The sequence below is a fragment of the Gymnogyps californianus genome, chromosome 15 (genome assembly GCF_018139145.2).
Source record: "Gymnogyps californianus isolate 813 chromosome 15, ASM1813914v2, whole genome shotgun sequence".
In the NCBI taxonomy this organism is placed as follows: Eukaryota; Metazoa; Chordata; class Aves; order Accipitriformes; family Cathartidae; genus Gymnogyps; species Gymnogyps californianus.
In genome coordinates this window covers 1,291,894-1,314,987 of record NC_059485.1, presented here as the reverse complement: position 1 = coordinate 1,314,987, position 23,094 = coordinate 1,291,894, and the positions used below count along the sequence as shown (strand labels likewise).

Sequence of the window (23,094 nt, the reverse complement as noted above, 5' to 3'; positions counted from 1 at the left end):
AAAGCAAAATTCACCTAAACAATAATTGCTTTAACAAAAAAAACCCAAACCAACAAAAACCACTAAGCAGGTTTGATTTCTTCCTCCCCCCAATGTGTTTTAAGACGCTTCCCTTAATATGACACTGCAGGTAGTACCTGATTCCCACTTTCTCCCCTGCCCTTGCTCGAGTGCTGGTGCCCCTCTGTGCCACCGGCTCTCCACGGCCATCGTGTTAAACAGGTTTCTGAGTGAATCCTACCCGGTGCTGAATCCCGGACCTTCCCTTGGGAGAACCTGGGGCAGGGACAGGCGGATCCCTGGGACAGAGCTGCCCTGCTCCCTCCCGTAGCGAGGCGACTCCTCCAGCCTGCGCTGCACTGTGCACCGCCTGTCTTGCAGCATCAATAAAAATCCTGTCCTAAACGGCTTTGGCTGGAGAGAGAGGAGCGAGCAGACACAGTAAATCTACATGTTGGAAATGTTATTTTAATATCTTATCCGTATAGCATCAAAAGGAGTGCCAAGTACACTAGAGATCTTGCCAGCTGCAGCCCTTTGAATGTCTTAAAGGCAGTAATGTTGCTGTATAATAACACATAGTGCTCCAAACTGTCATGAGATAATGGCCTGTTTTCAAGGGAAGAAAAACAAGAAACGGTGTAATCTGCATCCTTTCCTGCAGCAGTGTAGCTGTGGCATGTGGGGGCTGGAGTGTGGTAGCGCTTGTCTTGCGAGGGTCAGCACTGAGGGATTTTGCTGTTTGCAGCGCTGCTGGCAAGCCTCTCCTGAGAAGTGAACATTCATCTCCTGGCTGCAGCCAAGGCAAGCCTAGGAAAGCCCTCAACACCGTGGTGAGCATCCTCCCTGGGGTAAGACTCAGCTTCGTACCCCACGTGCTGCTCTGTGTTAGCAAGGTGCCAGGTGGTCCCGAAGCCCTGCAAGGTCCAGCGCTGGGCGGCTCGCTGCGGGCAAACCGTTGTGGCCCGGTTGGACTGGCAGTCGGCGTTAACCCTGTGTCCCCGTGCCAGTCCCTGCTGCCTCAGCTCGGCCGGGATCTGCCTCGCTGGCAGGACAAGCACGAGCGGTACCAAGGAGAGCCGAAGCCTGGGCAGGAGTCAGGGCTGAGAATCCTCCCGGGTGGTGAAAGACTTTCTGCCCCCGGCACCGCGTGCTGCTGGAGCTGCTGTGCTCTCACCCTCCATTCACTACAGCTGTTTTTTATCTGCAGAGGAAGCGGCTGGATTTCCTATCAGCATGTCCCCATCGGCAGCACACGGAGCAGGAAGCCTGTGAGACCTCCCAAAATTCCCCTGTGGAGTTTGGAAGTGAGCAGGCTTATAATAAGGTGGAGAGTGGGTTACGGATGCTCCAGCCATTGCTAGTGGGGTGCTCCATCCCTCAATCTCTGCTCTCCGCAGCCCTCGGTGCCGGTCCCCGCGCAGGGGGTGCGTTTTGGAGAGGTCTGACAGCAGGGAGGGCGAGGTAGTTGCTGGAGCAAAATTGGGGTTTTAGCAGCTCTGTGCCCAGCTCTGTCCGTGCCTGACTTACGCCAGAACTGGGCAAATTGCTGCGTTCTTTGTGGTGAGACCTGTCTGGGAGGCTGTCTGGTATCAGTGGGTCCCCCTGAAAGCTCCCACTCCACCGAACTCAGCCTCCCTGTCGCAGGGGCCCCCGTGGGCGTCTGTCCGTCTGTCTCTTGGACTTCGGCTCTGCCCAGCCTGCCCTTGACCCCCAGCACTACTGTTTGCTCTCGTGTGAAAAGGCCTGCATTTGATAAATGGCTTTTTTCCTTGATTGGAAGTTTTCCAAATTACTAGGATTTTTTTGTGGTTTTTTTTTGCCTGCCCTCCTCACCAGCTTTCCTTTTGCCTCCTGGTGGGAGGAAAAGTTTTAATGTCAGCAGCGCTCCCAGGCTTTCTGGGGAAATCTGCTGTCCCAGGACAAACCCTGTGGGAGTTTCTTCACAATACGAAATGAGGCTCGGAGTGGTGTGCGGAGAGGCTGTGGCTTCAGCCAGGGGTTGGGATGGTTTTGTTTCCCCTTTTTATGGGCAAATTAGGGAAATGTGGTTTAGGTGAGCGTGTGAAATATTGTTCAGTATGGTGCTTCTGGTGGGATTTGCCATGATGGATGGGGGTTCAGCTGGAGACTGGAAGCCTGTGTGGCTGGGAAGGCTCTCAAAGGAGGTTGGTAATAGCGGGGGTCTCTTCCCTTGCTCCTCTTCCTTGACAGCTTGGCACGTGCGCTGAAGGATCGGCCCTGTGCGATGGGGTTGACAGAGCGCCTGGCGCAGACAACATGTTTCCAAAACAGCAAATTGCCCCTGCACTGGTCTGACCGTGACTCACGGTGCCGGGGATGTTGTCCTGTCCCATGGCATGTCCTGTGGCAGGCTGTGGCTCCAGCGGGTTTGGCACAGGCAGAACCATTTCGTGGGAGGCTCGTCCACAGTGTCTCGTACCCGAGGTTGTCCTTTCTTGTTAACATCCAGTTGGCATGTCTGTAGCGTAAAGTCAGAGATGCTCGCTGCTTCAGAAGAGCCTGAAGCTCAGCAGTGCTCCTACGTGTCTGCCGGGGCGCTGGCTGATGGCCACGTCCTTTTTGCACGCTCCCCTCCTGGCTCGCAGGGGTGATGTTTGTGGTGCAGGGCTGGGCGCTGAGCCCGGGCTGGCAGAGGGCTCCCCGGGCGCATGGACCCCGGCGATGCACAGAGGATGCTGCACAGAGGTCGGAGCCTGCCCGGTGCATTGGGTGCATCACCGGGACAAGCCTGCAGCTAACCTGGTGGGCAGGTTTGAAGATAGCCCTCCGTTTGAACAGGATTTGGAAAATAAGAAACAACTTGTACCTAAGGAGCTTCCCGTGAACCATTCCCCAGCAGATTCTGGACAGAGGGCATGCCTCTGCTCTCCACAGGATCGTAGGGCGTCTGCGTGGCCAGGTCGGTGCAGCACCAGGGCAGCCGAGCTCTGCCCCTTGCTTGGCCACAGACCTGATGTGTGGCTCGGGACAGGTCCTGTCTCCAGACTGACAGACACTGACAGGACAAGCAACCTCCTGGTGTGTGTAGCATGGCCCCAACTGCTACTGGAGACCCCGGCCATTGCTCTGCTGCTGTGTTTGCTAATTATAACCTGACACGGGGAGATGGCCCGTGGAGGGGGCTGGTGGCAGCCCTGAGGGATGGTGGTGGGTGGGAGGGGGGCTGGGCTGCAGGTCTGAGCACCCCCGCCGGCTGGAGAATGTGAGAGGAGTGGAAATAGGGTCCCATCTCGAGCACCTGAGCGGCCGCATGCTGTGTGGACCTGCAGGACATGGCTGTGCCCGGAGGAACCCGGGCAGGGGCTCCCCGCTCCGCCACCTTGTCCAACATTCATTGCAAGGAGGTTTGCTTTCTCTGCCTCCCCCGCTGCAGCACAAGAGAGGGATTGAAAACGGCCTCGGAGAATTAAGCTCATCAAATTAGCAGTGTCCGCTGGAGCGAGCGGGTAAGGTGTGACAGCAAGCAAAAGTGAAATGAGGCTGCAGAGCTTGGGTTTTGCTCTTTCCTTGCTGTGTCCTCTCAGTGCATGGTGTGGCTTTTGCTTGCTTGCTGAAGGTGGAGTAGCTACAGGCTAGCTTGCTTGTTAGCCTTAATAAGGAGATTGCTAATTGATCTGTGACTGGAGCTGCCAGCTACTGCACAGCGCTTCAGTGCTCTCTCCTTTGCTAGCCAAAAACCTGGCTGCTGACTTACAGCGGGGGCACGCGTCCTCCAGATTTGGGTTGGCAGTCTGCGACCTTGCTTCAGTCTGGTGCATCTGCAGAGAGACGCCTCGGTGGGCGCACCCCCGCGTGTCACTGCAGCCAGCATTGCATCAACGCAGAGTCCTCTCCCAAGAGGGGCAGCTGCCTGCAAGCGCCCGAGGGGGCTGCCCAGCGTTCCTCCGCTCTTCGCCATGGTGCAAAGCCCTGGGCTGCTGCTTTCTTACTGGGGAACCAAATGTCTCCTGGAGCTGCCCATATTTGACAATGGGCATTTATTTGCCCGTTTGAAGACGCTGCGGTGGGGGAGAATAGGTGCTGGTGGCTCTTTGGAGAGGTCCTTCAGTGGGAGCTGCTGATGGAGAGCATCCCTGCCATCGCAGGATGCCCTGCCTCTGCCTGCGGCTTCCTGGGGCGTTTGATGCTCCTGCCCGTGGTAGCAGTGATCTTTTTAAAGCAGAGAGACAGTGAGGACCACATAATGCTGGATTTCTGCCCCCACCCATTTTAAAATAGACTTAATGAACGTGGAACAACTTCTTGACGGGTCAGTTGCTCGCAGAGGGCGGCTGCTGGCTGCCAAGCCCCACACAGCTCCTCGGACCCTCCTTCCCGTCCGGGTGCTGGTGTTTTGGTGGCGGTGTGGGAAGATGCAGAGCGTGGGGGAGATGGTGTGGAGCATGGGGGAAATGTGAGTCGGCAGCCGCCCGTGCAGATGGAGCTGCTGCCTCGATAACGCTGCTGGAGGCTCTGCGGCACCAAGGTTAGTGCGTGCTGCCATGCTTGGCCTTCAGCCCACCCCGGGGTCCCTCCTCTGAACCCGCTCTTTGCTGTCGGCTGCAGAGGTTTGGGACATACGCTCCTCTTATGGGAGAGCCTGGGAGAATCAAAAACTAAAGGAAACCCCTACTCTGCTTCAGAGCTGTTGAAGATGAGCCTGCTCTCTGCCAGCGTGTTGCAGGAGGAAGTGGTTGAAATAACAAGATAGAGTCCAGTCGGCTCTTCTCCTCTGGCTGGGGCACTGGGGGGGAGAGCAGCTTGATCCCACATCCCCCGGGGGCTCCGGGACCCTGCCTGGCCATGGCCAGCCACGCTGCGGGAGCAGACTGGGCTTACGGGAGTGGTTCTGGCTTCCCACCACACAGCAGCAGATACAGAGCTTTATCTCCTGCCATCTGGCAGGTCCTGTGGCTGTCTCATGGGCTTGCAAGCTCCAAAACAGGCTGGCTCATGTTCGTTTGGATGAGTTGGTGGGGAGACCTGTGTGTTGATTAGGTAGAAGTGGAAGTGCCGATGGATGCACTGCGCTGTGGTCTGACCCTCTGGCTGGAGGCACTGGTGCCCAGCAGCATGCTGCCCAGCACAGCTGCGGCAGAACGTGGCGTGCAACAGTCTGCAGAAGAGAAAGGCCAGAGATAAACTGAAAAGTATCTTGAGATTGTCTTGAACGCTCCCGTCCGCTTTTTGATGGGTCGCATGCGTGGGAGGTATGTTAATGTCAGGAGCCATTTGTGCCTGTGTTTAAAGTGCTGTCAGGACAAATTCGTGCCTTGGGTTCCTGCCCTCTGCGATGGGCTGGTGTTGGCGAGCACTTGGTTATTTGAGGAAATGCTTTGCTGGTGGTGAGGCAGCAGAGCAGAGAAACGGTCAGCGTTTTGCTGTAGGAAACCCAGGACTGTGGCACAATTACATGACACAATTGCAACACTTAATAAATCCCATGTAGGAAGCTTCACCTTACAAGGACACTGGCTAACTGCTGCTTTCAGTTGTATGTAAATTGATCTGTTACCATTTCTGGGTGTTCAAGAAACCCTTCAAACATCACTTTGTATATAAAGAACAAAAACTCCCAAGATGCAGCCTGCTCAAAATAAGCCAGAGGCGGCAGCAGGGAAGTCAATGCTCTTCGTATCGGCCAAAAAAAAAAAAAAAAAAGCTGCTGTTGTATTCATGATTTTTTTTTTTCTGCACTTCCTGAAAAGCAAAGGGACCGTGCAGCAACTCCGGCGCTTCAGCGCGAGTCACAGGGCTCACCCGGTGCCTTACCACGGAGTTACCACAATTGCAGGGCTGGGCAGTCAGCGCGGGAGCTTGCCTGCGCGGCGGTACCGGTACGTTATGCCCACGCTATGGTAAGCCGTATGCAGATGTAAAACAGATCCCACCCAGTGCGAGCGTCTCCTGAGACGCAGCACTGGGGCTGCAGGTCGGGTGGTGTGACAGGTACACGGCTGAACGGGAGGTGATCCTGGCTGGTGGAGCGAGCCCTGCTGCTGCGAGCCACGACAGTGTGTCGGATCTGGATGCTAGGTGGTGTATGTGATGCATGCATAGAAAATTAGCTCCTTAAATGAAGTGAGAAATAAACACCTGCACCGTTCTATTGTTCTGAAGATTTACTTTAGATTTACTTTACAAATCTCCCCAAATTTGGATTAGTCTGATTTATTTAAAGCCTGTTTTTTAGAAATACATGGGGACAGAGGGCAACAAGATTACAGACCATGCTGTCTTTTTAGCGGTATATAAATGCCTCCCAAACGCTGCTCTGCAGTAGCTCTGTGTTTGTGGTCTACTTTTGATGTTGTCTTGGTCGAAGACCTTAAATTCCTCACATTTGTAGGGCCAGTTTTGAACTCCAGCCCTTGACTCACCTGGTTACAAGTTTCTGGAGGTAACGCAAGTCCTCACGAGCACTCCTGGAGGGTGACTGGGAAAGAAGAAATAACACTTCTTGCCAAGGGTGCTTGAGAAATTTCTCACCTGTGTATGGCCTTAGCTGTGTACCCTAAATAGACTATCTAAAGGAAATGAGTGCTTTATCTTGCAATGTGTGCTCAGCATAAATTCCTCTTGCTGTAGTCTTCAACAAAAAGCAGCTCAGTCTCTCTCTTGGATCTCCAGTGCCATGGAAAAGTAATTTTGATATCAGAATTATGAAGCCTCTTGGCCAGAGGCTTATGAGCACAGTGAAATTCTCGCTCTGCTTTGACTTCCATCTATGGGTTTCAGTGTGCTGCAGGTTCAGGAGGAAGACACGGTCTGTCCGGAGCACACCAGCACCCCGAGACACCGTGGTGCCTTGGGGCTGGTGGGGACGGACGCCAGTGAGAGAGGATGGTTACGAGTCAGCTACTGAAACTTCATCGTAGGCATGTGGCTGACCCCTCATCCCATCATCTGGAGATGCTCTGAATGTATGCAAACTCCATGATTTATACAGGAAACTGGTTTAATGCTTGCCATGTGTAGAAAAGGCTCCCTAACCCACTTGCGTTAGCGAGGTGTCCCTGTTCCCAGGCTGGAGCCACCTGTATGGTTGCTTGCCCGTGGCTTCTGGTGCACCACCGAGGCTTATGTGACGCCAGCTCTTTTAGGCAGATAAAACCATAACAGTCCTGAAAGGGATCTGTGCAGATCCCGTTGCCCTCATGGGACTTTGAGTAGCAGCTGCCCCTGCAGATCCTGCTGAGGTTCACGAAGGGAATTTAACAGAAACCAGCCCACGTCTCCCTCCGGCAGCTGTGGGAGTCTCCTGATCCTCTCCGCAGTCTGACACCATGTTACTGCCAACAGGCTAATCCTGGGTCTGTAGCGTTTGAAAGACATCTTTTGAGAAACTGTCATTAATTTTAAATCCCATCTGTGAAAGCATCACTGGAGGTTACCCTGGTTATGTCAGATCAAGCTTGACAAAGCTGCTGCTGGGGTGAGCGTCTTAAAATGCTGGTGGGGCAGAGAGACAAAAAACAGCGTTGTGGTCAAATGCAGGGATTTTAAAATAACCATCCGATTGACCTGGGGCAGACAGACCGATGGTGGAAACGGAGGGCAGTCGGGAGCGGGTACAGAGCTTGGAGTGGCTTTTCATTTGATGCCGCAAAGGTTGCGATGGTGCTTACTGCGGGCAGAGGGAGCGGCACAAGGGGCCGGTGCCCACCGGGCAGCCAGGCATGCCGGGCAGCACCAGTGCCGGGAGAGCTGGGCAGGCACCAGGCTGCAGGCAGAGCTGGAATCGGGACAGGATGCAACAAGCCGGGGAAGGTGGTGGGACGTGGCCGCATGGCAGTGGTTCGCCAGGTGACGATGCATGCACCGTGAACTGTTTAAATGCTGAAAGATCCTTCACCAGCCTGGTGTCCCTGAAGCCTCCTTGCTTATTTGGAGGTGAAGGTAGTGTTATCTGAGCATTGCTACTTAATAATTGCCCCGGTCTCTGCTTTTGGAAATAAGACAATGTTCAGAATATTAAAATTTAAGGGGAGGGGGGATGCGAGGAAGAAAATGGGAGTGAAGTTCCCCTCTCTGTCTTGGAGATAACTGACAAAATTCAGCTTTAACTGAGTTACATTATTAGCACTTTGAGGACTGTTTTTTTAATCTTCCTCAAATAGGATTAATATGCTGTTACAAAAAGAAATGCGTCTTTAAAGCAAGCTAGCAGCCGTCGTCTTAGGGCTCTGAGATGCAAGTATAATCATTGGGATGGTGGTGGGTTATTTGCACCTGGGACTGCCCTCTTCTTGATGTTTGACTTGTTCTCTGGGCAGGACTGATCCTGCAGGGATACCTTTCCATATTTCTGCCTCCCCTCAGGAGGCTGACCTGGAGTTTCAATTACAATATTAAATTACGAGGTCACCAGCGTTAAAGTAGGCTGCCAAGTTTTTAATGATCTTCTCTTTCTTGTCATGTGCGGGGTTTTTTATTTCCAAGCCTCCTTTCCATCTATGCACTTTTAATTGAGACCATCTGTAATTTAACACATCACAACAGCGAGCCCGAGGAGCGAGTGAGTGGTGAGTTGTGTAACTGGTGCAGGCAAGGCAGGGTTTTAAGAGGACTCGGCATTCATTCTCCAGGGAATGCTGCAGCTTTCCACTGTCTTCCAGTGCCTTCGTGAGAAATCCAGAACTAATTGCCAAGACTGTTTAATCTGGTCCCTCGGGGCCTTGATTAATCACAGAGTACTTATTTTTCATCTCTCGCTGGTGGAGATGCTGAAGGTGTCGTTGGAGGGGCTGGGACAGATCCTGAAGCTGTTGCATGGGTGTGTGTGAGCAGAGCTGGCCGCAGGCACCAGGGTGTCCCTGGGGACCCAGACCCCCTTCCCTTGCAAAGGGACCACACTCAGAGGGGGCTGCAGCAGTTTCCTTGATGCTGCCTGTCCCCACTTGTCCAAGGTAGGAACCGAGTTTGTCCATCAGTCCTGCATCTTGAGAAGCCTCTCATCTGCCTAGTCTCGGCCAGCACCCGGGTGCTCTTCCTCCGATGCCTGCGATCCCCAGGGGAGCCGCTGAAAAGTCAGCATCCCCGTTTGCCTTGACCATTGCAGGATGGCTCTGCGGTCCGGGAGCTAGGGCCATCCCACTCCAGCCTAGCACCGTCCTTCTCGCCGCCTGAGGCCATGGTGATCTTCTCTGCGTGCAATATCATGAGTCTTGTAATTTGGGCTTTTAAGAAACAGGTTAGAGGGGATGTCAACAAGGAAAGAAACAAGTTCCAACTTGAAAAATGACCTGTTAGTGTTGCTGCAACGTGTCACCTGGCTATAATTAAAGATAAGGGAATAGCACGTTTCCCTCCCGTTCATTCAGGCCATCTGTCAGGGCCGGTGTGTGGGCAGTTTCACGGCTGGTGCGGTTCCCTCTGGTTCTGTGCGTGGGTCTCTGCAATGGCACCTGGCACAGGGAAAAGGAGCAGAGAAGAAAGGTGTCTGCGATTCCTGCGCACTTTGTGCAGGGAAACATACTGGTGGCTTTGTTCTCGTTGCTTTGAACTTTCCTGCTGGCCCCAGCCATGTCCTGGGAGGCAGCTGGGTTTGGAGAGCAGGCAAGCAGTGTCTGCATGCTGTGTGGTCCGCATGGCCGCCTGCATCTAAGTGCTGGGGCATACCGCTCCACTCGCTGCAAACAGCCTCTCTGTCAAGGTTCCCGCAGGCGAGCCATTCTGCCAGGGGCTTTTGTTGGTCTCTTGATAGCATGCTTTGCAGTGGGACTTGGCCATGTACCTGCGCGACCATCCCTGCGTGCATGGTTGGGGCACAGGCATGTGGTGGGGGAGAAGGGAGCCGTTCCTGCAGGGTGTCTTTGGATGCTGGGGATGAGGCTGCTGGGGTGCTCTGCTCGCTGCTGCCAAGCAGCTTGTTTGACCCAAGCAATTTGGAGAGGAAGCAGGAGCTGGACTCTTGCCATGTCCTGGGTGGAGGGACCCACCCTCTGCCACATCTGGTGAACCCTGCACCAGCGAGAGCTGCAGAAGCTGGGCCAGCTGCATTACCTGTGCTGCTTCCCGGAGCAGCACCTCTGCCGCGGCCGCCCCCCTTCCCTTGCAGCCTGGATGCAGCTCTAGGTGTTCCTCTGGCACATGCAGTGGGAGAACGAAGATCTTTCCCCCATTCGAGCTCTAATGCTGTCATTGTCCCCTTCCCTGCCCACACCTATTATATTGCCATGGATGATTGATGTTCCTCATCCTGCCTGGCTTCGGTACATTCATTATCATGCAGAGGATGCTGTCAATTCATTACTGGTATTTCATATAAAAGCTGCAGACTTTTTCGAATGTTTTGTTCATATGTACTCAAATCCTTCTAAAAGTGCATGGCTAGGCTCAAAATATTTAACCCCTTTAAAAAAAAAGGCAATATTAAATATCTCTTTTAGAACTGAACAACAGAGTAGCCTTGCTCCCCCTGCTCTTTAGCACAGCTGCTGTGGGCTGCTTCTGCCCGTTGGACACTGCAGGCACTGGATTCACCTGATTTTTGTTGACAAGGTCTGACCCTGAGAAGCCGCAAATGCCAGTTGCCCCCCCCAGCTCTAGCACCTGAATGCTGCTGCTGCTGCCGCTGCAGCTTGGCGTTGGATGGTGATGTTCCCCAGTCGCTGGGCTGGGATTGCGTGTTCCTGGGCAGCCCTGGGAGCGGAGGGCAGCTCTCCTGCAGCAGGTGAGGTATCTGACCCTACATCTATAGGGTCTCTCTGCCCTGCAGATGCAGAGGGAGCAACAGCGCTTCCTTTTACTGTTCAGCAAGACAGTCCTTTCTTTCTGTTTTCTTAAGTCCCTGAATTATGTGGGGAAACGAGTGCCCAGAAGTATTGCTTGCACTGAATGGAGCGACAGGCTTCTGCTTTACAGGGGTGTGTTGGGGGGATCTGAACTGCAAGCACCTTGAGGAGTCAGCTGCTCCAGGGGCGCACGTGCAATTCCCTGGGGGAGCAATGGGTGCTGCTGCGACCATCCAGGGACCTTGCTGGGGGTCAGAGCTGCGGAGGGGGGACCCCGCCGGACAGCTGAGCGTGCTTTGAACTCCTACTTCGCCCACCACGTCCTCTCCCTGCTGAGGACGGAGGGTGGGTGCCACCACTGAAGGGCTGGGGTGTGCTGAGTTCATCTGGCCCTTGAGCATGAGAAACACCGTGAGAAAGTGGAGGAGCTCAAAGAGCGAACAAGTCATAACTGGCTTACAAGGAAAGGACACAGATAACTGATAGCCGCGCAGCGAGCACAGGGTACGTGGGAGGGATGGGGGGTAGTTACGCTGCTGCCTGGATGTGTCGAGAGCTCTCTGGGGCATCCTGCCCGCGTTGCAGCAGCGTGGGCGGTGGTGTGGCGAGGGGCATGGGCAGCAGAGGGTCTCATCTGCTGGAGGTGGGGAAGGGCTCGGCGGCTGCATCCAAGCCAGGTGTGCTGCCATGCTGAGCCATGGGTGGGAGATGCTGTGGAAATGCTCTCCTCCATGAACTGCAGGAGGAGAGAGGGGAGGAGGAGACGATGGCATCTGCAGGAGCCTTCCAAAATACCCAGCCTGAGGCAGCGTGAGATCCCACCCAGATCCTGCCCACAAAACCCCTTGGCACCTGAATGCATTTTCCTCCCCATCCCAGGGCATCAGTAACACAACAGCGTTCCTAGGGAGTCCTCAAACTTGTAATTTGTGGAGGAATCGGGGACGAGGTAAAGCTGGGCTGACACAGCCCGGGCTCTTGCCCAGCTTTGGAGGCTGCGGCAAGTCCTGCTGCCTGCGCCGGAGCCTGGTGTGAGCTGGGCTCTGCTGCCCGATGCTGCTGCTGAGAAGCGCCTCCTCCCCGAGCTGCCCCCGGCTCTGGCCGTGCAGTCGGGGCTGGGGGGGCTCGGCAGGGCTCACCGAGCTGCTGCTGGCACTGCTGGTTCCAGCCGGCACAGCTGGCAGAGCCGCGGCTGCAGCTTCGTCCGTCGCGCCGGCCAGGAGCCTGCACGGGGCTCAATTATTCAGTCTGAAAGTGAATCTCTGTTACAGCTTGGTACGGGAGAAATGCTGATGAAGTATTTAAAGTCCGAGCTGTTTTTCTCTGAGCTGGGACGAGGCTCTCTAATGTAAAATTAATGCATTTGTGTCTCTGGAAATAGCTGTCAGCCCTGGTGTGGGTGTGCCGAGCGGCGGGCACTGCCAGCCGGTCGGCATCGCGGGCTTTGGGAGGCAGGCCTGAGAGAGGGGCTCTTCCTGCAGGATCCTGGATCTCTTCAGACATAGCCTTGTTTGAAAGCTAACGTTGCCCCTCTTCCCCTCCTAAAGAGCAAGCAAGCAGAAGAGCGAGGGGTTGGTTTTCTTGGGGAACTGGGAACTCTCCCTGTAGGGTGAATGGGAGACGTGAGCCTAAATAAATGAGGATGTTTGTCTGCCCTTTCCCTAACAATGATTTGCACAAAAGAGAGGATTCCTGCTCTTCAGGCATGTAATCCCCATCGTTGAGCTCCTGGCCTGGAAGGCTCAGCCCTTCCTGCGGCACTGGGGAAGGGCCTTGGGGGGCCAGGAGGAGCAGGAGCATCCTCCTCTCCCTGCGAAAAGGGGAAACGGCATCGGCCAAGGGGCTGCTTGGTCGGGGATGGCTCGTGGAGCCCGTGGCAGGCCCTGATCCTGCACGTGTTTCTGTCCATGCTCCGTCCCTTCCCAGAAGCCAGCCTGGGATGAATAACGATGGGCAAAAGTCCTGCCTGTGATGTAAGGTCTTACGTGGTCCCTGCTTCGGGAACTGCTGACAGGATCTGCCGGAGAGCAGAATGGATAGTGCCAATTGTTTTTATAATGGCTGGAAGATTGTATAGCTTTAAAAAAAATATATCCTGCTGCTTTTACTTCAGAAATACCAGTAAATGCAGTTTTATCTTCCTGGCACTGAATGACAGCTTTCTCAGTACTAATTTGCAAGGCTGGGCCTCTTCAAATCTGTAATGAAGGTTTCTTTGTACCATTAGTGCAGAATTAACTGGTCTGAATAAGAATCGCTTTCTTGGATTGAAAATCTTTGTAGCTGTTCAGGCAATCAGTCTTCTAGAGAATAAGGCTGGTGAGACCTCGCAGAAGAGAAGCCTGCTGTCTTGCTCACTCTTTTCCCCCCCTCTTCCTTAAGAAAAACAGCTCTCCTTTTCTGTAAGAAACCCAAACCATACAGAAATGCCTTCTTGCACTCCTTACCTCCTGCACCCCTCTTTATCTTTTGCTTGAATCAGCGGCATCTCCCCCTCTCCCGCTGCCCCTGTTCCCCAGGGGCCTCTGTTCCCTCCGTTAACCTTCCTGCTCATCCCGAATCGGGGATGCTGCTGTGTGGGTCGCCTTGCCGGGGCTGTGCACCCGACGGTGCTAATCAGCAAAACCCCAGTGTCTTCCAAGGGATAAAAGTTGCTCATCGTTCCTTGGGGTTGCTGTGCCATGGTGGAGGCAGGCACGGACCGAATGAGTAAGGGCAGGGTTTTTGTGTCTCTTGCTTTGTCCTCCAGTCCAACAAGCAAACCAGCACACACAACCAGTGCATCAGCCTGGACTCGCCGTAACCCCCCGCTGTCATCCCATCCCTGGAGCTGTTCCCCGGTAGGTTTCTGTAGAGGAGAACTGCAGTCCAAAAATCCCAGAGCACGGTTGTTTTTACTGTGTCTCTCTGGAGCTGACAACGGGAAAACCGCTGAAGCCTGATGGGGAGCTGAAGATATTTGTTGTGTTGTAAGAACTCCAGAAGGCTTTTAACCAAAGCTGGGGATTAAATCCAAATAGCACAAATTTTAGCTCAGCTTCTCTCTATGTGCTGTAAGTGATTAAAAGCTGTAAAGTGCTGTCAGAAATTCAGGACTTCCTCTCCTGGAAACCTTCTTTCCCCTTATTTTATGATTACCATGCTTCACTGACTTTGTTTGATGTAGTGAGTCTTATTTTTTAACATGGGAATGGAAAATTGTGGGCAACTGCTGGCTGTGGTGCATTTCAGTACATCATCGGGGCAAAGCCAGGCCAGTGCATCTGACCCTGTGGGTTTGCCCAGCATAGGTGGATCAACACAAAGCTCCTTTAAAAAAATTCTTTTTTTTTTGGTTAATTTGTTTTCTCCAGTTTTCATAATCTGAATTCCAAGCTGTTTCCTGACTCTCTTGTTATTTAGGAAGTGGAAACGTTATCCAAATGAGAATTTCCACAGGTTGTAAGGGAGCAGCTATGCACTGCGATATGCTCGAAATAATCTTCGAGCTTCATGATATTAGAACCATCTGCTAACTCATGGCTCTGTCAGCTCTCTGGGGAGGTTTTTTTACTCCTCCCTGGGTTTGATTTTTAGATGAATCTTGCTTGAACCTTCTTCTGTCTCTGTTAACTCTCCATCTGTCTGCCTTATTTGACATACTGTATCTGAGACTGTTCTTGGTGCCTCCAGACCCCCGCCTTGCCCAGCGGAGGTGGACGAAGGGCTTCCCTTCAGTGGGAGTCTGTGTTCTGGGAAGAGATGTACTCGGGGGGAGGCATTAGAGGTGACTTCCCTGAATTATTCATTTCATGAAGGACTCGGGGAAAACTGATTAGCCCCTTCTTCAGAGCATCAGGACAGGGAGTTCATGCAATGAAATTACAGCAACAAATGGAGATCAAATAGAAGGCAACGCTGCTTTATGCAGCATGGAGTTGCTAGGCAGGGTTCATTCCTGCAGGAAGTCATTTGTCACAGCGTCTGGGTTTTTGAGGAGGGCTGGATACCTTCCTGCCAGCTAACGACGTTTCATGTGGGAGATGAGGCTAATCAGATCTCATGTGGCAGGCTCCAAGCCGACAGCGTGCAGGGGTCAGGAAATGATTTATCATCTCAAGCCAGCCTTGCTCTGCTTGCCAGGGATGTTGCAGGTTTGTGGTCTCCTGGCATTTTTAAGCCCTCAGCTGTGGGCTGGTGCCAGGGCCCCGTGCAGCTGGCCAAGAGCTTGCGTCTGGGTTGCTGCAGCCTGGAGGCAGCTTTGGGGCTCCCCTGGCTTTTCTGGGCTGTGTGGAGATGTGGTGCTTCGGGTGGCACAACGCCGCTGCTTTCCCTCCAGCATCTGTGACCCTTTGCAGTCAGCCAGCTCCTTGCCCGGAGTGGATCCATGCAGCGTGGCCTGGGTATGGGGCAAGGCAGTTTTCCCTCTAGAGTGTGCTTCTAGCATCCCAAAAATCTGATCCAGAGCAAAGTCAAAGTATGCTGGAGAAATGGGGCCCCAAAAGACCCGCTCTGAGCAGGACTGGCCACTGCGTCGGACAAACGTGTGTCCTGGCAGTAACAGCACAGGCAAAGACGCAGCTCCAGCGCTTGGGTCTGCTGCTGCTTCTGTGCTGCTGTCTGGGATGAACTCAGCAGTCTCAGACACTTGGAGTTTGCAAATAAAACGCTCACCCTGAGACTTCCCTGGGCTTTCATATTCCTGGCAATACCTGTGCTCACATTGGGCTGGCTCCCTGGGTAGCCTGATGCCAGTGTAAGGAGCTTAAAGCTTTGATAAAGGGCTTTTCCTGGGCAGAAGCCACTGGACTGGGAAGGATTTTGTATTCTAAGAGCAAATCTTTCAGCATTGTTGTATCTTTGGGCAAACTGCCCAACTGTCTGCTTTTGGGAAAGTATCTGAATGGAGACGGAGCATACGAGGTGAGCTGTGGTGCATATGGCAGGGAAACTCTCTTGCATTTTGTAAACAGAAGAAAAGAAAGTATTCTGAAGGAGAAGGAAGGTGTGCGTGCAGGCGACGCACAGCAAACAGGCGCTCTGTTCGCTGTGAACAAGCCTGGCGAGACAAAGGCAGCGATACCTGCGTTGCTCATCAACGGGGGAAGTCGGCATGGCCAGGGCTGCTCCTGCTCCTCCCCGGGCTGCTGCGTGGGAGAAGAGCAGAGGCCCGGGTTATCGGCTGTGGGAGCCCCTCACACAGGTGGGCTTCAGCATCACGGGCTGGGGCTGCTCCCTGCGCAGGGTAGGCAGGAACAGGGGGGACCACGCTCCTTCGAAGCCCCTGAGAGCATGGGGTGGATGGGTGCATCCCCCTGCCCAGGGCTGCCAGCTGCCCAGCCTGTCCTGGCAAGCCTTGAGTGGCATAAATGCCAGCCCTGTCATGCTGCAATGTCTTTCCCTGTCCCCTGCAATGAAGAGTATTTTGCTGCTTTTACTGGGCGCATCGGAGGGACGAGGGGACTCTCCATTCCTGCAGGACTGGCTACACCATAGTGACAAGCTGTGGTGACTGCAAGGAAGTTCCTTATTAGTGACTCTGCCCCGTGCCTTACTAACTCGGATGCTCGTGACGGGTCCCTGTGTGTTAAGCAGTCCCCGTGCTGATAACTTGGCATGCCAGAGCCTTGTGCAGCTCTCTGAGCACACAGTGTTGGGAGCTGGCTGTTCCCGTCAGCTCTCTCCCACCCCACTTCGAGGTGATGTGCCTTAAAACCTGCCTGGCTGCTCCCAGAGCTGCTCCGCGATGCTGGAAGCGCCTGCTCTTCTCTAATTGCACTCTGGTTAATGTTGAGGTCTGTCCTCTCTTACTTTTTACTTTCACTGAGGATTTTGTTATTTGCTCTGCCCTGTTGACCTCACAGGACAACTGCTGGGGTCCAGGCACGGGGGCAAGACCTTGCCCTAGAGCAGGGCACACACAGCCACAGCGAGGCAGGCAGTGCTGGAGGGAAGTCATCTCCAAGGTCAGCGTTCAGCTTGCAGCTCATCTTGGTCACCGGCTGCGGGTCTGGGATGACAAAAGTCCTCAGCAATTAGGGGACTTCTGCCCGGCTTCTTGCAGCAGTATTTCCATGCAGTACAGTCAAGTGCTGGATTTGTCCCTCCTGCCGTTGCCGAGGACTTACCAGGGGCTTCTGTCTACTGCAATAATTTGCAGCATTGTTCCAAAACATGCAAACATATGACTGCTCCCGACCGCATGCTGTTGAATAAAGCTTTAATTTGCTGGCCTGTCTCCCTGCGTTCAGCAGCCTGGTTTGGCTGGCTGTCAGCAGCCTGGAGCTGATGGATGTTCTGCCTACTGCTGAGCTGCGCTAGCAGCCCTCGCTTCCCCAGGAGGTCTCTCCTCACGCTGGAGGTGCAGCCGGACACGTGCTCTGCAGTGTTCATACTCTTGGAACGCATTTTGATGAGGTTTTTCTGCTTGGCAGGTTCTGCGATCCGTTTGGGAAATGCTGTATGGTTTTTCTTAGGATTTTTGAGCAGTGGTTTAGGCCAAGAAGCCTTTAAGTGTATATATATATATTTTTAAGCAACACCGTTAGCATTTTCTCTCTTTTCATCCTTCAGAATAAGGCTAGTTCCTAGCATTTGAAAATACACTGGTACCCTGTCGCTATTGTGGTTTCTTAGCTCTGAAAACCAACCTTCTAGGAGACCTTTCTTCCCAAAACTGCATCAGGATCACAGGGAATGGAGGTGCATGATCTTGCCCTGATGCTTTGGTGCAAGTCTCCCCAGATCTGAGAAACTGGGCTGGGGCTGCTTTTAAAAATGTGTGTTCCAGCAAGTCTCGTAAGCCTGTGGAGAGTCACAGAGCTCTGCCCCTCGTCTTTCATAGGGTTTTGTATCCTTTGCTTCCCCCAGGACAGAGATGTGTCCCCAGATGCCTGCAATGGAGTTAGCTCTAAAGAAGAATTTAGGGCCAGTAAACATTCTTGCATTATGCAATAACAAATGGTAAAGGCTAATGTTTCATTTTTGTTGTATATAAGTGACTCGGGACGTTTGTAGCTCACCAGTAGGATTTGATAACTTTATTATCCGTATAATAAGATTTACAAATTAACTGTCTAGCAACCTGGGAAAGCTGCTGCTTGTACTGTAGTTTCTAAACTGACAAAGATACAGGCTTAAAATGCTGAACTGTGATGAAACCAGGAGTGGCACGGCCACGCTCGTCCCAGCAGACCTGCCGTAGCTGCCTCGTTGCCTGTCCTGGTACTGTGCTCGTGGAGAGCCAGCGCCCGGCTCCTGCTCAGCAGGGTGGAAAGCGAGCAATCTCTTCCCGGCATAATGCACCGGATTAGTCACGGGAGGAAAGATCTATCAAATCTTCTCACATCTGTTGTGTAGGATGCACGTTTAGGAGTTAAGGCAGGATTACTGGCCTAAGCTCCTGTACCTGATTAATTCTATTGGCTGTTTTTTTGCATGGATTGAGTATTCACCTAAGCATGCATGAAATGTTTGAATGGATCTTTCCAAGGCTTGCAGAGCTTCCTTCGAGGCGTTGGACGCAAAGCCCACACTGCTGCAGTCGGCAGAGAGCCTCTCGCTTGCTTTGGATGCATAGGGAAGTGTTACGCTTCACCATCTTCCAACGGATTGTCCTTACAATCTATATTAACATGGATTGCTGGAGAACGTGCTATTCTTGCTAAATACTCAGTTGCCACAAAGATGACTTGCAGTGACTCGCGTATCATTTGCTTAATTGAACTGTAATATGAATGTTTTGAACACATGGCAATTATTTTGCCAGTTGAAGAGAAAATACTGCATTTTTAGTGTATTCTTCAGGTCCCCGCTCAAAGGGCAGGAGGTGTTATCTGTGTGTATATATTTAATGCCATCTTTAATAATTAAACCCTTCAGTGAAACCTTACAAGAATATGGGGGAGAGCCTGCAGTAAAAAGCTGGGATGGTTTTGAGCTTCTCAGACATTGACTTTCTAGTCTTTCTTGCCACTAGAAACGGGCATTTCACCTCTTCTGCTTGTGCAAGTGAAAATGTAAAATGAATGTGTTCTGCTTTCATAGTGTCTTTGGAGAGGCAAGAGCAAGCAGCTCGCCCGGGGTTGGTGTGCGTGCACACGCGCGCTTTGCTTGCTCCAGTCCTCTCGCACGTCTGGGAGGATCAGTCCTGTGTTCTCCTTTCCCTTGCTTCTTCAAATTCCCTCTTTGTTTTTCCTTCTCAACTAACTTCTGCCTGACAAATTAAATGTGTAATGAGCAGAGTACAGAAAGCCACTGCAGATTCTTCTCGTGCACAGCAGAACTTAAGACTTTGGGGTTTTTTTTTATTATTATTATTTTTTAAATCAAATGCATTTGAAACCCACAGCTCTGCTGATATGCTGCGTCTCCTGGCTATGCAATGCAGGCTCTGGGGAGCGATGCATCCCTGTTAATGCGCTGGCAGAGCAGGGCCCTGGTCCTGTCTGCCTGGCGCAGAGGGGATCCGGGAGCGTTACTTTTGAAACCAAAGCACTGCGGCTTTCTGAGAGCAAAAATAGAAAGGTCAGATCTCTGACTTTCCATAAAGTAAAGCCAAACTGACAGCCTGCCCTTGCCCTGTTCAGGGGAGGTGCATGCAGAAACTAAAGCAGTGAGCACGCACAGAAATAGCCCAGGTGGTGAAGCCGCTATTACAAGGGACAGAAACGAACCTTTTTTTAATCCCCGCCGTACCTCGAGCACCCCATGTGCTGGGAGCAGCGTTTGGGGAGGCTGCTTTCCTCTGCCTGCTCCTGAATTGCAGGAAATTTGTTGCTGCACCCAGCGCTGCTTGGGTGGGGTGTGCTCAGCCGGACGAGCGCTGCCGGCAGGGCTGGCATCGTGTGGGTGCTGGCAGTGCTGCCCTGTGTTCAGAAGGGCTTTCCATGGAGCTGCCGTAGGGATCAGCTCAGCAAACAGACGGCGCCCGGCATTACGTGGGTCTGTTGAGAGAAGGAAGGAGCGGTTAGGAGATGGGAGGAGCGGGGCAAGAGAATCTGTTGTAATGCCAGGCAGGTTGTGGTGGTGGAAGAGGAAGGCAGTCAGCTCTTGCGTGGCTGTCACGCCTTTCGGGAGAGATTGGCAGTGGCTTGTTTCTCCAAAGCCCTGCGGAGCAGACCCTGGCCTGCATGCGGTGGCATCCCTGGATGCATCCAGCCGGAGGAAGGCTCCAGCACGAGCAGAGCCGGCGGGATGCTCGGCGCCAGGCGAGGGATGGGAGGGCAGCTGCTGCCAGCACCTGGTTCACGCTGTGCGAAGCAGAACCAGGCGGTCTCCTGTGACCCGGTGTCGCTTGTGGGTGAGCCATCACCGGTGGGAATACCAGCACAGGCAATGCCGGCTTTTCTCCTTCTCCAGCTTCTGTCACCCCAAAGGCAGGAAGGTTGTTCTCCCCAAGCAAGAACAAATATCGCTGTCCCCAGAGTGCAAAAGCTTCTTAGGAGCTGGGGAAGCACCAAAGGACCTGCTTTTCTTTCTTTTACCTGCTCTTCAGAGTCAGGTTTGCATCCAACAGCCTTTTTATATATTGCATGGCATTAGGAATTTCAGCCTAGTAGCAGTCTTGTTTCTTCTGTCGAACCAAAATCATTCCAGCTCCACTGGGAACCTCTCACCGCAGCCTACATGCTGGCATCAACATGCAACCTCCCGACAGCGCCTGCGCTCCAGCGTGTCATGGAGCCTTATTGAGTTTATACACATACTTCAGGACAAATCTTTGCTAATAGAGTTCTAATTTCTTCCTTCCTGCTTCCCAGATGCTTCTGTCTCTGTATACAAATGACAGAAACAGTGAACAGTGTTTTCAAGAAAATGTTTATTTGTTAGACTCAGAAAATCAAGTGGGAGGTCCTATGAGGAGAGAGTTCTTGGCAGCTGTTGTGCCTCTAAAACCTTCTGGGTTTGTTTTTTTCACAATGAAAAATGTGAAAAGGAAAGCTAATTTAAAGCTGGATGTAGCAGGGCACAATAAGGGGATTGTGAGTTTAATGGCAAACGTCACTTGCCTTTTCCTTGTTCCTTAGGAAAAGTCCGATAGTGATGTGATTGAAACCTGCTTCATTTTTACACTGCTCAATTCCTTTTGTGTGCTCAATTTCTCTGAACCCCGGCAGACTGAGCATCTCATCTTCCAGTTGCTCTTTCATTTAGTGTAACGGCAGCTCTTGGGACAAGGATGTGGCAAATAAGAGACCCCTGAGACAGAGCTGAGTTTGGTGCCCAGGTTTCCCCCAGACAAAGCACAGCCTTCGCACGGCTTTGCTTTGTTCACAAAATCAGCAGTTGTTGGGTTCGCTCCGTTCCTGCATGGGCTCCTTTCACGCACGGTGTTGCCTCGGAGCTGAGGTCCCATCCCTCGGGACGGGCATGGTGTGGATGCGGTGCAGAGCGTGGTTGGACCTGGGGGGCTGGCACACAGGAGGAGGTGATGAGGGGTGCGAGGTGGTGCCTCTGTTCCCCAGACCTGGGGCACCCCAGCTTCTCAAAGCAGTAGTGCCACCTCCAGCTGCAGGGTGAGGTAGGCTGAGACCCTCAGAGAAGGACCTGGGCCGTCACTTGAAGTTATCTGCGGTGCTGAGTGGCCTTTTTAAGGTCTATCGCTGAAAGTAAGGTGCTTGTTTGGCATTTAGGGAAAACATTAGCCTTTAAGTACGGCGCTTTGGCTACACAGACTGCAAAAATACTGCTGGCAGCTTCAGAGTAGCATGTGCTGTAAGGGTTTGGTGGTTTAAGGGATGTGGATTTAGCTCTGGATACTTATGCTTGAAAGTCTGAGTAATGCCATGTTAGGATTAATTTTCCTGCACTGTTCCCAGAAGGGTGACTTTGTCATCAACATGCGTGCGTGAGGAGAGGAAGACGTGTGTGTCTTCTGGTCTGGCAAATGGAGGCTGCGGAGTTGCTGAAGAAAAGCAGAGGTGTGGGAGGAAAATTGCCCACCTGTTCCCATCGGTACAATCTGCCATTTTTGGGCACATGCACTTTCCAGCTCGATACTCGCGAATGCCAGATTCTCCCTCTTTTTATACACGGCGGTGACCTCGGAGCGTGTGCCGCGAGTGACAATGAGCTCGAAGCGAACATAAGGGTTCCCAACCCTCCTTTGACATTCGCTCAACATTTTGCTTCTGTTTAGTTTTACCGAAATGCCTGGTCCAGTTGACAATATTCAATAAGGTTTGAAAATCTGCCACAGGTTTACTTAAAGAAACCTGCGTAGAGTCCTGGATGTCTCTTCTCATAAATCAGACATAATAGCTTTTAAGTTGTTGTTTTTTTTTAAGCTGTGGGTTCATGTGGTTCCAATCCCTTAACGTACCCCTGACACTGTCACTGTCTTTTCTTTGCAGTTTGCTGCTTCGTCGTGCACAAGCGGTGCCATGAGTTTGTTACCTTCTCCTGCCCCGGTGCTGATAAAGGCCCTGCCTCGGATGTAAGTACCCGGTCCAACGCCCTGAGTGAAGGCACAGCGCGGTGTTTTGTGGATCACTGTGTTTCACAGCAATTTGGAGAAGATGTTCCTCCAGCTTTCTTCGCTGCTGACGCTTCTGTGCCGTTACTTCACAGGCATCTCTAATTCATTGTTATTCGTGCTTGTGTGGGCTCTCGTATATTTTTGAGACACTTAAAACACTTTCAAATCATCCAATAACTTGCTCTCAGCAGAGCAGGGAGAACGTAGGGGAATGCAGAGACGTTTCCATGTGGGGCTGAGTCTGCAGCCTTGCCCCGTCTCCTTTTTGTCCCTTGAGTTGCAGCCTCAGTTTCCCCATCGGTAAAACGATTTTTCCAGGTTCTGCCACCTGAACTGAGGTTTTAGGTTTGGGGTTAATTAACATGCGTGGAGCACTAAGTGCTAAAAAGCTGCTTTAAGACTGTGGCCAGTGTTCCCTGAGCTGAAGACGACTCTCTCTTTTGGCAGGGTTTGGTTCAAGGTCTTCATCAGTTCCTTTTGTCACAAGTGAAATACCTGAAAGAATTAGCTGTCGTTTAACAGATGCCTACCGCATTGCTAGACTAGAGTCAGCCCTGGCAAATGTGCCTGTCCTTGTTCCTCCTCAGCTCATCACTTTTTCCAAAGGCATCATTGCCCGGCATTGTTATTTCTGTGTCAGTCCTGCCTTGCCCCGCGGTTGTTCAGCGTTACCTGGTGTCGGGGCTCTCGGCCGCTTGCCTGCAGCATTCCTGCTCCTCGCCCCGGGGCCTTCTCGCTAAAAGCAGGCACAGTTTTTTTTCAAGTCTGTTTCATATCATCTTGCAGGTTTAATTAAACCAATATATATGTTTGGTCTTCTCAAGTTAAAAAAAACCCGCAGGCACATTTCATGCTTGCTTGTGATTTGCATGGTCAGTGTTGCTGCGCTTGCTCCGA

General features: G+C 52.5%; 1 protein-coding gene across 2 annotated transcripts in view; it reads left to right on the top strand.

The window, feature by feature from the left end:
- PRKCB (protein kinase C beta) overlaps positions 1-23,094 on the top strand; it is a 134,095-nt gene that overhangs the window by 30,626 nt on the left and 80,375 nt on the right. For both annotated transcript variants that reach the window (XM_050905958.1, XM_050905957.1), the window contains exon 3: positions 22,073-22,155. In XM_050905958.1, coding sequence (XP_050761915.1) covers positions 22,073-22,155 — 83 coding nt within the window. The remainder of the gene's footprint in view (positions 1-22,072; positions 22,156-23,094) is intronic.